An 18,056-nucleotide genomic window follows, 5' to 3' on the forward strand; every position below is an offset into this window, starting at 1 on the left:
CCAAGTATGAGGCATTGCTTGTGATTTGAAATTTATTTCATGTTGGCAAAAAAAACCCAACTCTTGAATGTGAGAGGAACTGGCTCCTTTTTTTCTTAACAGTTTAAGATATGAAAATGTCTTATGTTATAAAAATGTTATTCTGAATTTCATTCACTCTTTGTGTAGGTAGTGGAATTGATAGACAAAGAAGATGTTGATATTGGCACCAGCCAGGTTGCTGAAATTATGGCACTGCTTCAAAAAGAAGAAAAACTGGAAGAAAAGGAGAAGGCAAAGGAAAAGCACGATAAAGAAGCTGCAGAAGTAAAGAATTAAGCTTCAGAATCTGAAGCAAAGCCCAACTGTAACCAAAACTGTATATCTTCGTGTCTAATGGCTACATATTACTGGAGCTTTTGTGATTATGGAAAGTGTTTTGAGCTGATACTAGTAATAAATTATAGATACGTTTTCTGACATATGGAATGAAATTTCTGTTCATCAAAGAAGTGATTTATTGTCATTCCATACAGATGAAAACAAAATATGCTGCTTCAGCAGTGTTCCTGCCCACAAAATCATGTTGTATTTGCACTCATTGTTGTGGTACAGTGATCCAAAAATGTTTCTAATTTATTTACTTCCATCATTACATGGGGCCCAACCTTGCTCTGCTTCTACCTTCTAGCTTTTGCAGAATTTAATACAAATTTTCCCTTCTGTCACAACATCACTTTTTTTTTTTTGGTAATCTGTTAGTGCAGATTCTGTGGCTTCAGTAGTAGCTCTTCAGGTTGAGCTTTATTTAAGCTGAATATCACCAAACCGTTGCCTCACTGACAGAGAATGTGACATTCTAATCACTTATACATTTGTTTTCTTTTCTTTTGAAGGGAAAATAGGATTAATTTTTTCCCTAGAACTGAAACTTCCCATGAAGTTTGCTTCTTACGGGTGCCTTAAATTAAGACCAGGGAGTAGAACATCTCACTTCTACTCGGAGTTCCATGAATTACTAAAGCATTGGAATCACAGGAGCCTTTCAAACAGTTTCAGATAATGTGTTTGTCTAAATAGCAAAATGAAATTAATTGTAAGGGGAAAATGTCAGTTGTGATCTCGTCACATATTTTTTTTTAAAATGCTGTTATGGAGACATGTTTGTTGTTATTCATATGGCAATTACTTACACCATAACTAGTTCTTACCTCTCAGTTGTCATCTCAGGTGTAACATCTCTAACCAAGTACGTTCAGAGTACTTAAATACTTTCATCTGACCGTGCAGTCAGTAAGTGATGTCTGAAATTGGCAGTGTTTTGATTACAACTTTGCTTTCTAATTGATTGATTGAGTCTTTTGACTCAGATCAAAGTTTACTCATTAATGTCTGTCCTTAGTAGTAATTTTTTTAAGATTTAAAACTAATATGCCACCTGTAGGATGTTCACAATTCCTTATAGCCTGAATTTCCCCGATTCTTACAGTTTGTGATAAAATACAAGAGGTATGACTTAACCCCACTGTTCTGATTTTTTTTTTTCTTTCGTTTTGCATCCAGTTAAATTACATGAACATTCTTGATTTTTATGTACACTATAGAGAACACATCTTATGATGGTGCTGTTCACAGCAATATTGAGGAGGGCAGTTTGTAATTAGTGCTTTTGATAGTAGTTGTGTATTTTCATAGAAAATATTGACTCCCAGGTGTATTTCAGCATAACTCTACATTTGGTATTTATCTAGTTTGGCTAAATTATTTGTAAAAATGCATTTGAAGTTGGTGGAACAAAAAACATTTGGACAGTCTCAGGGCCTTGTATAGTCATGGAATCATAGAATGGCTTGAGTTGGAAGGGACCTCAGAGACCATCCAGTTCCAACCTCCTGCCATGGACTGATTGTCCCCCACTGGCCAATACCCCATCCAACCTGGCCTTGAACTAAGTTTGTTTTGGATTTGGCCATAATTCCTTAATGGTATTGTAAAATCCAAAGTAGGAGACTTGGTATACAGTGACTCCCTGTACTGAAATGCCAAAACTTTGCTACAGTTCAGGAAGTCCATCTGCTGTGGCAATTTTAACAATACAATCACCAAGTCCCTGGAGCTGTTGCTCAGCAGCATATTTCAAATGACTGCAGGTAACAAAGTTTGCTCAAAGCCTAATGGATATTCTAAACACTGGGATGTTACTGTTGTGGCTCTAGCAGAAGCCAGATTTGACAGAAACTTTATCCAGTACTGTTTATCCACTTTGGACATAAGAATCCCTTTTCTTTAAAAGCAACATTTAGATACCTGTATTTGAAAAGACTGGATAACATATGACAAATGGCCATGCCAGAAGCTGAAAAATCCTTGCTCCCCGGGGATGCACAAAAAGCAGTAGGTTTGTGCCCTTGTACTGCTGATCCACCTGGGTCTGTTTGGACAAGGCAGTAGCAACTCCATCTGCTCCATGGGCACCATGGCCATCTTGGAGATAATGGACCATTGTATTTAGTTGTTTCCAAAATAGGATGTACAATAGTATGTATAATACAACTCTAGAGAGCAGAGTCAGTGTTTAAATATGTCTTAGATTAATATTCTGTACATTTTGGAAGGTTGCTTACAGTAAATGATGTGACTGATCTTCCTGAGAATTACTGTAACTATAGAATCATAGTTGGAAGGGACCTTTAAAGGCTGTCTTATCCAACTCCTCTACACTGATCAGAGACAGCTACAGCTTGACCAGGTGCTCAGAGCCCCGTCCAGCCTGATCTTGAGTGTCTCTGAGGATGGGGTATCCACCATCTCTTTGGGCAGCCTTTGCCAATGATTCACTACTCTTGTGGAGAAAAAAAAAAAAAAGCACCACGTTTTCTTCAATCTAGATCCCCCTTCATTTAGTTTGAAGCCATTTTCCTTTGTCTTGTCACAACAGACCCTACTGAAGAGTCTGTCCCCTTCTTACTGCCCTCATTTAGATAATGTAAGTGCTGCTATCAGATGTCCCTCGAGCCTCTCCAAGCTGAAGAGTCCCAGCTCGCTCAGTTGTCTCTTAGGGAGGTGTTCCATCCCTCTAAACATCGTTATTTTGTGTAGAATTGCTTTGACAAAGCTGGCATTTCAATCTGACACAAGCTTTTCAATTAATGTGCCCCTAAACAAACAAGTTATTCTCTTATAAAATGGGATTTACTTGGAGATTTTAACATGAAAGTTAGTTTTTGAATTTTGAAGATTGGATTTCACTAGGTGCAATTTTTGTAGCTGAAAATCCATGAAGAAAACTAATGTCACAGTACAATTTTAAAACTTCTAAATTCTCTAAGTTAACAGATGGGAATTAATAAACTTTGAAGTACACTAAATTTTCCATTTGCATATTTTCCATTGCCAAGCAGCATGTAACAATCTTACTTAACATTCCTGAAATGTCATCAAGTTATTCTAACTAGAATGGTCTGCTAGCTTTCATGCGGTAGCAAAAGCTGAAGAATGGTGTGGATTTGAATGCACACAAGTTTATACAGGGAAGTAGCAGAAGCAGCTGTTTTCAAAGCTTTACGGATTTAAGTTTCATGCAGCTTTAATTCACCTGACATTATGTTATCTGAATGTAGCGTTCAGGAGTTTAGGAGACATTGTTGCTTGTCATGTCTTGTGTTTGCCATTCACTTAAACTTTCTGTGGATTAAATAAGGAGGGAGCCATAAGTAGCCAATTCTTCTGTTACGATGAATGTACAGGTTAAAATAATTGCGGTATTATTGAACGTTTTTAGCTTTTGGACTGGTTTGAAGTTTGGCATACTGTGAAATTTTAATTGTTCACAGTATATCCATTTAAATGCATTGTCTTCAGAAACTAATGTCAGTTTTCCCGTTATCTAAAGATGTGATGTGCGCATCTTCCATAGTGAGGCATTTTGCAGGAAATCTCTCTTCTCATGCTCTGATGTTGCAAGTAGGCAAACCCAATGATATCAAGACTTTTGCAAGCTTAAAAAGCTTAGGAAGCCCTTGGTGGCTGATGCTTACCTGGTTTTGAACCTTAACAAACAGCTCTGTACGCGTGAGTCAGGCAATGTGAGCAGGTTGGTGGCTTGTGGACTGGCTTCAGGTAACCTGCTTTGTCTTTTGTGTTGACCAAAAACCCAGAAGCCACAGTACTTTCAGAGAAAGGATGACTTCCAAGTGTACAGTAACTGGTCAGAACTTATTCCTGGATGAATATTTAGTCAGGAGATGTAAATATTTGTTTAAATAATTAAAAGATGTATGAGATTTGTGTGACGTTGTGACTTACATGGGCAAAGCCTGTAAGCTCAGAGTTGGGTTATCAGTAAAGCCATCGTCGGAGTTGTTTCGAGATTCATGTGGGGTCAAAGTTTGATTATAATCTATCCAAAGGGGAAAACTAAAAAATAATTAAAAAATAATATGGAAAGCTTAAAATAGCAGCAGGAGGGAAGTGAAGTATGACTTCTTCCCCATCAAAACAGGTTATAGGACCTATTTTATTGAAGTGTTTATTTCCAACTTATCACAAAAGATGTTTTTTACTGAGATTTGAGTAAGTCAGTCTGCAAGTTAAGTATCAGAAAACCAATTTAATAGGTGGTTTGTCAGCAGGACTGCATGCAGATTGAGAATGCTCTCTTGACAAGATGGTGTATTGCACTATAGGCTTTGTCTGGGGGAAGAAGCTGTACCTTTTATACAACTCCAAAATACTTCTTGAACTTTTTATCTGCATATCTTGCTAATCATTTGAACTTTAGCTTCTTCAGCATGTATTTAAATCCTTTCAAATTGTTTATATGAAATTATTGGGTATATTTAATTAAAAGAATGATCCAATATTCTGTTCTTTGTATGTATTCAAAAGTTTACTTTTGGGTTTAAGAATTTCAGCCCATGTTAAAAATTGTCTGCGCTCTGAGCATACTGGTCCTGTGTTTGCCATAATGCAATATATAATTTTTAAGTTAATTGGAGCTTGTGTCCTTTGTTTAGTTTTAATAAATGTATCATTTTGAAGCCTGCTCTGTCCATTACTTTTTTTTTTTCTGTTGCTTTTCATTCTTCAGTATTGACTATTGCTCACGTGAGATGGTCGGTGATGAGCTGAGTATTTTAACTAAAGTGTTTGGAATGGAAGAGGGCATGTAAGAGGTGGGATATATTTGTATGTTCCTCTGTAATCTTAATGTTCTTCACAGAGTTCACTTCAGCTTGTGGCAAATTTCTGAGCATATCTGACATCTGACAGCTGTTTGTGATTTATGGTTACCTCTTCCTGTAGCTTTGGCAGCGTGGGTGAGAAGGCAGATGGAGCCCAACTCAGCAAGGTGTTCCAGTGCACACGTGGTCCCTTGGAAACACAGGTGCTATCTCAGCCATAATTTGTATTGCAGTCTTTCTTGGAAAAGTTTCAGTGCTCGGCCCAGCTGTGCTCAGTGCTTAGAGAAGTGCAGAGCCGAGATGCTCCAGGCCCTGAAGATGGGGAGGTGCTGTTGCAGAAGCCTGTGCTGTAGGCAGTCTCCTGGCTTCTTTCAAACAAGATTTGGGAATATGCAAACATGTGGATCTACTTTCTAGTGTCAAAGCATTTCAGCAGATGGCTGAAACAACTTCCTATCTTGAGACCTACTGGATGGGTGAGGGTTGGTTGCAGATTTTTGCTTTTTCTGCTTAAAGCCAAATGTTATGTATCAAATGAATGGAAAAGGAGCAAGTTCTGCTACTTTTTAAGCTGTGCTTTAAAATTTCCTTTAATGATAGGCTTATTTAGGGTGAATGGGATTGTTGTACAGCTGCGTAGTAAAGCAGACAGTGGAGAAATTGTGGCTTTGAGCTTGTAAACTGAATCTGCATGTTGACAAGTTCACCTGATCATAGGTGGCCTGAGCCCCCTGGGCAGACTGCATCCGGTATGTAATCAGATACATTGGTTATATGAAAAAGTTTTAATTAAGTATCACTTCTGATAGATGATAATTATCTGTTCACCTACTCTAGGGAACTTGCTTTAGCAGGAGTTGTACTATGTGATCTCCAGAGGTCCTCTCCAACTCCCACAGTTCAGCGATTCTGTAATTACAGATGAAAAGTTATACGTTATGCACAAATACACAGAAAAGGAATTATAACTAACTTTGCTAATTAGAAGTAACAGAGATACTGCTTCACTGATAGAGGCCTCTCCTACATCAGACTGGTAATGGAGGGGTGCAGAAAAGTGGCAGGAAAAACTTTTGACTTCACGAAGTCAAGGTCTTAACATGTTAATATAGGACTTTATTGCACATTGTCTGGTGAAAAGTCATTTAATGTTGAATACAAATGCACAGTCAGATGGTTGCGTGGTTGTTTCAGTGACTCAAGGCTTAAGAAATGTGTGCTGAGTTAATGCCCTTCCTTCCAATAACACATTACGAGGCTCTTGTGTCACAGTTACATACAACGATTTTGCCTATGGCTGGGTAGTACCTGCTCCAGGGCAATATCTCCCTCTAAGGACCTGTTACAGTATTTCGTGCTAAGGTCTTCAAATACTGAACTAGAACAGTGGCAGCCTATGATACTAAATAGTCTCCCTGGCCAAGGATCCTTGCTTTTCTCATTGCTTGTATATTGAAAAGCGTTTCTGGTATTTTCCTGAATTATTTCTCAACTCTGATGTGAACAGGAGGATGTTTGTAGTATGTTTCTAATTCCCTGTACTCTGTGCTCACTTCCATTTTGTGTATTACTGGATATAAATCTTTCTCAGTAGTTAAATACCCTTCACAGGTCAAAATTCTTTGGGGGCTCATTAGCATGTACACTTCTACATGTGCCAAACCTTCTGTGGTTTTCAAACATCGGTTTCTCTCATCTAACTGGCGTAAAAGATTTCTGCTATGCAAGAGATGGATCTAATTCAGATTTGCCTCTTTCCGTCTAGTATTTCTCCGTATGTATATTGGCAGAGCTGGCCCCTCATGAATGGCCTGATTTATGGCCCAGTGAGTGCTGCAGCCAGCAGTTCAAGATGTCAAATCTCCTGTGCGTGCTGGGAGCGGCTGTGGATTCTCCCTCCCCTGCTTTATGTCTTGGCTCTGTAGTGAAAGCAAAGAAGCTTCCTCCTCGTGTTTTCTAACCGTGTTTTCAGAGCCTTGGTTAAGCAAGGTCTTCAGAACCTGTCCCACGGAGAGCTTCTGTGAAGAGCTGGAAATGAGCACAAACAATATATATATATATACATATATATACATATTTTAAAGGATCGTAAGAGTCTGACCAAATCAAGGTGAGAATTAACGGCCTTTTATACAGAAAACTTTTGAATCTCTGCAGCTCACTTCAGACTTGAAAATGTAAGATTTTTTTCCCCTAGCTTCGATATGCCCTTATACAACTAAACAACTCAGCGTGTTTTTATTCTCTCTCCTTCCTACACCCCAGCTTTCCCTTCTCTCTACCGCTTTGGCAATATGCAGCACTTGGTCGGGAAGATTTATGGAGCTCTTGCAGCGCTTTAGCTTCCCAGTTCCTAGCTTCGTGCTGGTGGAAGCAGAGTTGAAATATAGCGACTGTTAATCTTTCCAGTCATTTCTGCTCTCTAGATGGATTTTGGTGCTAGGTTTGTGCAAATGCAGTGCTTCACCAGCAGCCTTCATTAAGCTCCGCACTGACTTTCTTCCAATGCAGTAATGGCAGTGGGCAATGATCAGTGCCCAGGAGAGAAAAATGGTTTTATCACTGATCTATAGAATCATTAAGGTTGGAAAAGACTACTAAGACCATCTAGTCCAACCATCAGCCAGTGCCCACTAAAGCATTTTCCAGCAGTCATCCTTTCTTTCAAGTCCCATGTGCTTATATCACGGGGAGCTGCATGTGCCCCATCATAAGCCACAATGTATTAGGGGGAAAGTACACTCTTAGGCTTTGTCTTCAAAAGCCAGTGACATGGAGAGGGGAGGCACACATATCCGTGTTTTTAGACTGACTTGCAGCCAAATACATCCAAATAAGAGGAGCACTGTGGTCTGTCAGTGACGCAGTATGGCTTCCTTTGAGGATTACATAAACCACTCGGGTCACCCTTTTTATCTAGAAAGTTCTTTGTACCCATTCTGCAAATAAGATCCTCTTGGCTCTCTAGGATTTGGATCTGCGAGCTCAAGAATTAACTGATATCAATCCAAAAAACCTCTTGAAATAAACAACAGGGGGAAAGCATTAGCACAAAACCTCAGCTACCTTTTGTATGCCAAACGCTTTGTGGTTGAGATCTCTGGCACAGCAAACTGACCATCGAGCCGTTACTCTTACGGAATATCTTTGTCCTCACCGCAGGTCTCCGTCCCAGGGACAACCTCCCCAGCAGACGTCACCGACCCCTCCGATCGCGTCTCGCCGGCGGAGCGGGGACGGAGCTGCAGCTGCGGGGTCCGGTCGCTGGGTGGCGGCATGGGACTGCCCGGAGAGGGATGGGATGGAATGGGGTGGGTTGGGATGGGATGGGATGGGTTGGGATGACACGGGTTAGGGAGGAATGGGATGGGATGTGACAGGATGAGTTGAGACGGGATGGGATAGGATGGTTCAGGACGACATGGGACGTGAGGATGAGCTGGGTCACGACGGGTCAAGATCACGCTAGGTCGTGGCTGCTCAGCGCTCTTCCCCTCTCCCACTACATACCTGATGCTTTGTGTCTGGCTCACACGTGATATTTCTGTATTTTTACCTCAGTGTTGTAAGTCCACCGTCTCCAATTTAAAGTGCTGCTCTGACCATGCCCTTCCCCACACTGACATGACTTCTCTCATGAGATCCCATACCTGATTTTCTGCACCCTCTGTTTATACCCAGCACCTTATCATGCACTCACACGCTCAGTTCCCTGGGTCATTGTCCTCCTCCTTTCCCCTGAGGCCACATATGGCTGTTGCAGCTCTCACATCCCAAACCAGGTCCCACATTTCTTACTCTTCTTCTTTTGTCAGCATGACAGCAACTTGCTTGAAAACCAAAATAAACCTTCGGTGACCAGTGTTTCTAAAATTAATCCCTGTTTGAAATACAACATAATTTCTAAGAAATTCTCCAAATCTCCTGTTTAAAAATTGACAGTGAAAGAGAATCCACCACAATCCCTTGGTGAGCCCTTGTACTGGTTTATTGCTATCACTCTGTGGTTTGTGGGAGTTTTCTTGTGGAGGAAGGGAGAGAGGAAAAAGAAATTAATTCCTCACCCTTGGAAAATCAAATAACAAATAGCTAAACTCTTTCTAGTGAATTTGTCTAACACCAATTTCTATTCATTTGGCTTCAATTTGCTTGGTGGAAAAGACCCTGAAAAGGTTTTCTTTGTTGGACCACTTATGGCACACAGTAATGTCTAACTTTGAAGCTGCACAGCTTCTTCAGAAGTCTCCCGAATTTCTCATCAGCTATCTGTGTGTGTCCTGCCCTACCCTGAGCTCTTCTCCGTGCATTGGTGACGTGCTGTGTTTGAATCATAGAATGGTGTGGGTTGGAAGAGATCTCAAACCCAACCAGCTCCAACCCCCAGCCATGGGCTGGTTGTCTCCCACCAGATCAGGTTGCCCAGTGCCCCAGCAAACCCGACCTTGAGCACCTCCAGGGATGGGGCACTCACAGCTCTCTGGGCAGCCTGTATATGGACTTTACATGGACTTTTCCCCCGGTATAGGACTTTGTTTTTGGTATTGTATGACTTCGTGATGTTCCCATCAGGCTTCCCCAGCCCATTGTGTTCCTGCCCTGTGAGCTCCACAATGGGGGATAAGAGTGTGCAGTGAAGTTAGCAACAAAAACAAGAAGGTCAAAAGCACAAAGTGGAGCAGTTAAGTCTCACTTGCCAAATGCATGGGGTTATTCAGGGTAAAACCAGCATCATGGCAGGCATGGAACTGATGACAATTTACGCAATTGTTATAAAGTGAACAAACTACCATGTGTTGTTATAGAAGGTCTGAAAAAATAAATTAATAGACTGTTGCTTCAAATATGAAAGCACTAAACTCATCAGCTGTGATGTGCTCTAAAAATAGAGGCTTGAGCCTCTGCATCAAAAACATAATGTTTCCCTTAGGAAGACTTACCCAGGCCTACAGACCTAAGCAGAAAGTTCTCTGGCTGATGCCCAACTGCTTTTTTTTTTTTTTTAAAGTTCTTGTAATTAACTTTCTTTTCATTATTTTTTGGTGGGAAGTTTTCCTTTTTCTTTTCCCCATCTTGGTGTAGCAGTGGTGTGTGTGCAGTTGCTATGAGGACAAGAATAATGGCATTCCTACTGCCATGAAACGTAAAGTTGAAAAGTTTATGTCATTTTGTACGAACTGGACTTACAAGTTACAAATGACTTGTTCAGTATTTACCTTAAACAAAAAGCTGCTCTTCCATTCACCTTCCCATTGTGTTCTTTCTGCCCTGCGTGTTTGTGTGGGGTTGTTCAACACATTTAGCAGTGCTGATCACTGAGGTTCAAAGATGCTGTGTCATAGTGCTGGAACTCACCAGACCTTTGTCCAAAGTCAATGGGTTATGTGGTTTTTGCTCAACCTACGGATTCCTGCACTGTTTTGCCCGGGTCTCACTGCCCTACAGCACTGGTTAAAATCCTGCCTCAGTAGTTCAGAGCTGCTGGGTGTTAAAAAGTACACCACAGCCATAGAGACCACTGGGGTATTTGTTTCTTAGCATACCTGAGGGCTATAAAATACTGATCAAATCCCTGAATTTCCAGTTTTAGATCAGGCTGCCCAGGGCCCCATCCAACCTGGCTTTGAACACCTCCAAGGATGGGGCATCCCTGTTGTCCTTCCTTGCACAGCATGGACAACCCTTAACAGGGAAAAGAATTACTTGTCTGAAAGATTCAATTGAGAATCCACAGCCAGCATGGTGGATCATAGCAAAGACGTAAGCAGGAAGGTCTGACCCAGCACACAGCTTCATGATGAGGAGGCAACAACTGATGAGGCTGCAGTGTGATGGAAAAACATCTGAATGCCATGGGAGATTGTCCCCAAATGAGTGACACCATGTGGCTGCTGCTGGGTGCTCTGGGCCATCCTCACAGCAGTGCTTACAGGATGAATGAGGTGGTTGCATGGGTGCTGATGAGGTCTGGCAGCTTGAAGCCAGCTTTGGGTGCTTCTCTCCACCACTGATAGCAAGGGACTGGAGCGGGGCCAGACTCACAGGGACAATGAGTAATTGGTGAGGAAGTTAACAGCACTGCAGTGCTTTTTAACCTAGAGAATATGGGAAGGATGGGCGGGAACACCCACATTTGGGTATGTTTGTTGCTTCCTTCTCCACAGCTACCAGGGCTGGGTGTGAGGAGACACAAGTATTTGGCTTCGCTTGCAGTGACATAACTCATAGAATAATAGAATCATAAAGTTTGGAAAATCCACTAAGATCACTCAGTCCAACCAACCATCAACCCAACCCCTCCATGCCCACTAATCATGTTCCTCAGTGCCACCTCTCCATGTTTCTTGAACACCTGCAGGGATGGTGATTCCACCACCACCCTGGGCAGCCTGTTCCAATGCATCACCACTTTTTCTGAGGAGAAATTTTTCCTAATATCCAACCCAAAAGTTGGAGAACTGGAAGAGTGAGGCTCTCACCAGAGGCACCTCCAGTCCTGACTGCTGGCTGGGGGCTGCTGGTGCTGCAGATAACAATGGGCACCAACTCCCACTTTGGCTGGGTCTGAACCCCACAGACTGTATCAGCTGAGTAGGGGCCCTGTGGCTGTCCCATCCCATTGGTTCCTCTCCCACAAAGTTTTGCAGTGCCCCTCGGAACTCCTGCATTTTTCACCAGGCATTGGATCCATCCCTGCGCAGAGCACAGCAGATGGAAGGAACCTGGAAGACTTTGAGATGAAGAGCTCTGCAAAGAATGGAGTTGTTTATTGTTCTGATTGCTAAAATTAAACTTCAAAGCATCCTAATGTAAGGAGTTTGTTGGAAGGTTTACAATTCGGGGTGTTAGAGATATTATTTCCAAGAACCAAATTACAGCAAGTCCCCCTCAGGACAACGCAAAAAGAGAGTTCAAGTATATTACAAAATGAGCTTGTCTATGGCTTCCTAAGCTTCTAATATCCTTTAGTATCAGGGGGAAAGGGGAAAGGAGAGTCAGGCAGCCAGAACAGGAATCTGTCTCTATTGGGAAATTGGGAAACCCTTAGAAAGATGCAATGTGGTGGCTGGGACCCAGACAGCACTTGAATATCATCCCTTTTCTATAAATCATGTATGAGAATCATCACATTTTTAAATGCAGAGCCCAGAAGGAAATAATCAGTCTCTCTTGAACTGAGATATAGTGTTGTGGAATGGAATTTGGGCGTCTCAAGTGGAGGGGCCCTGGGCAAAGGAGAAAGTGGCAGGGCTGCAGCCTCTGGCCTTGAGCGATGTCCTGGAGGAATTACAATGGGATCTTTGCCATCACTTATGTTTCATTGCTGGACCATATGCAGAGTATTGCCCACCTGGTCCTGGAGTCACAGGACTGCCATACTCTCAGATCAGAATGATGCAGCTCAGACAGAAAGCTTGTGTGGATTTGGCTGTGACTTGGAAAGCTTTGAGGGTGAAGCATTGTTTGAGTCTTCTCCACTGCAAGCAAGAAAGGAGAATATAACTTTTTGCCTGCACCATAATGCTAAAAAATTGCCTTTGGGTTGCAATACGTGTCATACATTTTTATGGGGACTGCCCATCCCCCTGCACCACAGAAAAGTGACAGAAGAGAAACCAAGCGGTTATTAATTAGCAATCACTTCATTTATAGAAGACATCTGTTTCATATTAGGCAGGGAGAGATGAAGAAGGCTGAATCTCACACTCTTAGTGACTACTGCTTATGGGATGGGCATTAAAGCAGAAATCAGGTCTTTTTCAGGTTGCTTTTCCTCTCTGTCTCCTTACTCTCTGGGTGACTATTCGCTGGGTGAATGTTGCAAAGCAGAGCGGAAGGCACAGCTCCTCCGGGGCAGCAGAGGATTCCCTTGAAGATAGGAGGGGCAAGAGAATCCCCATTTCCTAGAGAAGGAGGATAGGGAGCTCCTGTAAATTTTCCCCAGCTTCTTCAGATATACTTCTGTCCAAATATATTTCCCCTTTAAAAGCTGGAATGTTTTCACTGTATTGAAATTAAATGGAAACGAAACCTGAAAGTGATATTAAAAAATAAAAATACTAATGCAAAATGCAATTTTTCCTTGAAAACAATTAAACTGGCTGAGCTCAAATCTTTTGTTGAAATAGCAAAGTTCCCCTCAGTTTCAGGAGCTGTGGGATGGGGTTTGATCCCAAGGATGGCAGACTCCCGAGTGATCCTTCCCCCATCACCATATGGATTTTCTGCCTATGGACTGGGTGCTTTTGTATTTCGAGGCTTGTCCATCAGGCACAATTGACCAGAATAATACAGTAAGAGTTGTTCTGTAGCTGCTGCTCATCTGAACTCTATTTAGGAATCAAAGAGAGTATATACGAGAACAATTACTTTTCTTTGGAGGAGAGCATTAGTTATCCTCTGTAAATTGACTCTTGTTGTGGAAGACAGTGGTCTGTGCAGGGAGCTATTCCAAAGCAGTTGTGGAACAGCTCATTCTGCAATAGCTGTTCTGGTCAAGCTCCCTGTGTTGGCACCAGGGGTGGAGGCATGCAGCCCCCAGCTCTATGGGCTGGCATGCTGCTGTGAGCTGATGGCTCCAACTGTGCTGTTATTGTGCTCGCCTTTCAGTGAGAAAGGCAGAAATCGCTCTCACATCTCTGTTAATACGCTGCCTCCTAGACTTTTCACTTCCATTAGGTGTCATGCACTCCCTTTGGTTCTCTCCGTGCAGGTAGGCAGGGTTGTTCGCCCTTTCTACATGAAGAAGTTGAGATTTGCCATGCTTTCCATGTTTCTCAACCTTGTGGGATTTATCCCTCCGCCTCCTTCTAACTTTTTAACCCTCTTTTTAACTTTTTCTCAGTTCTTCATTTCCTCTTTTTCCCCCGATGGCCAAGGAGGTGAGACAGAAGCAGGTCTCCATGTGCCATTCCTGCCTTTGCTGTTGTCTCAGGCAGCTTTCAATCCGCATGACAGTGTTTGCCTGCTGGAGCCAACTTGAGTTAATTTGGAGCATAAGATTTCAGGAGACAGTATCGACCCCTTCAGACAAATCCAAATAGATTGCAGCTGTTCTGTGCTCTATTAGCCCTGTAATTTTGCAATTCTGTCCCCAAAAACTGGGGGAAGGGCAAAGAAAGCTGGAAGGATTTTGATTCCACAACATCAAATGAATGTCAGAGGAAGCATAAGAAGCTCTCTCCTTGGACAGGTCTCACAGATTTCTATGTCTGTCACATGGGCTTCTCCCTTTACGTCAGCAAGCCCCTTTTATCCAGAATTAATGACTGACATCCTCCCTGAAGTGCAAGTATTTAGGTCTCCCATGGCTAGCATAAAATTTTCTAAAGCAATTTTTAGCTTTTAGGTTCCTAGCTACTATTGGTATTGATTATTGATATTATTGGCTACCAGAGAGACTTCTGTTTCTCAAGGCAGGATTCTTCAAAATCGTTAAATGTGGGGAAAAAAGCCCAAATAATAATAAAAAGTCCACTGCATACTCAGGACTAGAGATAAATATCTCAATCTGAAGCTCTGTAGATTGGAACTAAGCCACTGTGGTTTTCTAGAGTAAGAGGAGGCTTTGGTGATTCACCAACCCCTCACCTTTCAACACAATGTGACATTCTCTGGAGATGACTGTTCCTCCAGTCTAGAGGGCAGTTTTGGTGTTGAGGAATCCCAGAGAATCCCAGAACAGTTGGGGTTGGCAGGGACCTCTGGGTCCCTCTGGCCCAACCCCATCAGGGCTCCCCAGAGCAGGGTGCCCACCCCAGGCCTCCTAATTGCTCCTGGCTCTGCTGTCCTCCAGCTTTTATTGGTCTCTTTTCATTCAGTCGTTGCTGTTTCTTCCTCCCCCTCATTAGATGGCTTCTGGCTTTGTAATGATCTTTGGTATTTGCTGTTCACCACGTATAAGCACGTCTTGGTCTTCAAGTTCATGACGGAAAACCAAACCAGAAGCAAACATCTTGATGGTATGAATACCCACCAGATAATCCCCGCACTGGAGTAAGAGAAGAAGAGCTGAGCAAGCTTATTTGTGTGTGTTCACTTTTTCCGGGAAAGAAGAATTTTTTCCTTCCTAACTGATCTGTCTGGAATTGCCCTTTCCTGCTAAAATATACAGCCATTTGCCATATAAGAAAAACTATCTGAAGGGCAACCAGTACATTGAATTTACTGGGGTAGTTGTTGAGTCACTGGGTGTTGTGGAAGGTTGGGGATGTGTCTCTGTGGCACCTAAGGCGACAGGGATTTTCAAACAACTAAAATGGCAAGGTGTAGTAATGAGAGAAGCCTCTAGTAGCCCCTGGCTCAAGGTATTGGGCTGCATGCATGGTGCTACATTGGTAACGCAGCTTGGAGAACTATGCTAGCTTGGATCCCTTGTCCTTGACACCCTCCCTGCCAAAAAAACTCACAGCACAAAGCAGATATTTCCATGTACAATGCCTGTGGCTCTGTGGCAGTGAGGATGTAAATCCTGCTCGAGTTTGTGTAGGAAATTGGATGTTCTCCAGGCTGTGGTTACACGGTTCGGCATCGTGTGGGCTTTGCTGATCTCAGTATAGTCTGTATCAAAGCAGGGTGGGACAGAAGTTCGAGATAAAACCTCAGGAGCTGATCTCTGTTGTGTTCATCTTGTCTTCCTCCCAGACGCAAGATTCACATGGGAGCACTGAGATGTCTTCGCCATCTTCTGCAACAAGATACCCTCAGCAGCCAAATCTCTGCTACTCATTCTACCTTCCTCCAAAGAATGCATAAAACCCTCAATAAAACCAAATTTCCTCCCTGGGCTCCCAACTCCTGCACATATTTTTAAGCAGAAGAGTTCCATCTCATTAAAGTCTGTACATTACTTCTGAAGAAAGAAGGTTATGATAGAACATCTTTTAATAGCTGGAGTACATCTGAAGCCAGATTTCTTTTTTTCTTTCAAAAAGAACAGTGAAAATTCAAAAAGAATTTTTTTCCCTGTACTTCTCATATAGTCAAATAGAAAAGGAAGAAATAAATACCTTATGCTAAAGTTGAGAGAGAAGGGTCGGGGATACCTCTATGCTGTCTTTAACTCTGGTACTGACTCCCAGTGGGAATCTTCCTAGGAGACCCTGTATGAGGATAAGGTGCCTTAGGCTCTTCTCGTGCTCAACTTTATCTTCCTGAGCCCTCACTTTTCTTGTCTACAAAGCACAGGTAGTGGCACAAACCCAGCTCAGCCCCAGTTCTTCAACAGAGGCCAACAAGAGCAGCCCTTGAATGGTTGGTGTCAGCTATATACTCATCTGCTTGCACTGCATATGGCTCTTACTCTCATGTCATCTCTCCTCTAGTGATTTATTTGTCCTTTCATGCTGTCACATCTTGATTTATGCCATTGCTGCTGATAGCAAGGCCTTGGCTAGATGCTCCGTGCCTGGTGTGCTCTATGCTGTCCAAAAGTAATTAACAGTAGCAGAGACCAGGAGGTTAATTCCAGGCTCCTTTCCTCTGCCTGAGCCAAGCATAAATCCTCACTAAGAACAAGTGTGCAAGCAGCTGCCACTCAGCACAGAAATTAATAATTCCAGGTTTAAGCAAACAATAATTTTGCACTAAGCATAACAGCAGAGGTAATATTTAAGGCTATTTTTGTGGTTTCATCACTAAGCTTTCTGTATAGAGACTTAAATATGATTATCTCAGTCTCTTCATTCAAAACTCAGCATGCATGCTCTGAATGAAGCAGAAATCTTTAAAGGGATCCAGAGCAATAAATTTTGGCTTGATGACTGCTTAAAACATCACAAAAGGGACTAAAAACTGGGTTACATAGTCCATGGGTTGCAACTAATGTCAAGAGCCAAGGTTAGGATGCAAGTGTAACCCTCGTGATCTGTTTTCTGCCATGGGGTTGGAGGGCAGCCTGGGGCAATTGCTGTAGTGTTCAGGTGGTGTTCAGCAGAGCTGCGGTCCTCAGCACTGAGTGATTACACCTGGGAAGCCACCAAAACTGATCTGATCTCATTATACATCCACTAATTGCAGCTGAGCCTCACCTGGAGAAGCTCAGCCCCAGAGCTCTGGCAGGCTGCAGTTCTAAGGTACAGCTCTGCCTTGTGAAAGCTCTAAAGCACTAGGAAATGGAGCATTCTGGCTAGAAAAAGGGGATTGAGACTGTAGGAGATTGCACTGGTGCTAGGCAGTGCACGGCACAGCAGGTCTTTGTATGCACAGGAGATACGACAGCAATGTGGAAAAATGTATGTGAAAGGTGGGTTGCGTAAAGGAGCTGTGGATCAGAAGCAGATGTTGGGGATGCAGCAGAAGGTAAGGGAAATGTCTAGCTGAAGTGGTTTTACAAAAGGAGCTGCTCCAAGAGCAGGTCTTCTGTAAGTGGTTTACCTATCGGCCTTGTCATGAAAAGCCCCACAGCTTTGAGACTTTGGGGTGTGCCTCCCTGTGTGGTTGCCAAGTGCCTGTGTAACTCCTGAGCTGTCACTGGCATCACCTTTTGCTCTGCCCTTCTGAAGCGCTTCTGGAGTACTACGACCAGCTCTGTGCCCTCCAGGGCAAGAAAGATGTGGAGCTGTTGGAGCAGATCCAAAGGAGGCCACAAAGGAAACTGGAAGTCCAAGTGAGGGCTGGAGCACCTTTCTTATGGAGCCAGGCTGTGGGAGTGGGCTTGTTCAGCCTAGAGAAGGCTGCAGGGAGATATCATTGCTACCTTCCAGTACTTGAAGGGAGCCTATAAACAGGAGGGAGACTGACTTTTTATGCAGACTGATAGTGATAGGATAAAGCAGAATGGCTTTAAACTGAAAGAGGGTAAATTTAGGTTAGATGTTAGAAATTCTTCACTCAGAGAGTAGCAAGGCTGTGGCACTGGCTGCCCAGAGAAGTGTGGGTGCCCCATCCCTGGAGGTG

The 18,056-nt window shown here is 42.8% G+C and overlaps 1 protein-coding gene across 1 annotated transcript in view; it reads left to right on the forward strand.

Annotated features, from left to right (window-relative positions):
• LETM1 (leucine zipper and EF-hand containing transmembrane protein 1) overlaps positions 1-5,023 on the forward strand; it is a 35,427-nt gene extending 30,404 nt beyond the window's left edge. The window contains exon 15 of the mRNA XM_010710443.2: positions 169-5,023. Within this exon, the coding sequence (XP_010708745.2) occupies positions 169-318 (150 nt within the window). The 3' untranslated portion in view covers positions 319-5,023. The remainder of the gene's footprint in view (positions 1-168) is intronic.
• Positions 5,024-18,056: the final 13,033 nt, after the last annotated feature.

This window comes from Meleagris gallopavo, chromosome 4, assembly GCF_000146605.3.
Source record: "Meleagris gallopavo isolate NT-WF06-2002-E0010 breed Aviagen turkey brand Nicholas breeding stock chromosome 4, Turkey_5.1, whole genome shotgun sequence".
Taxonomy (NCBI): domain Eukaryota; kingdom Metazoa; phylum Chordata; class Aves; order Galliformes; family Phasianidae; genus Meleagris; species Meleagris gallopavo.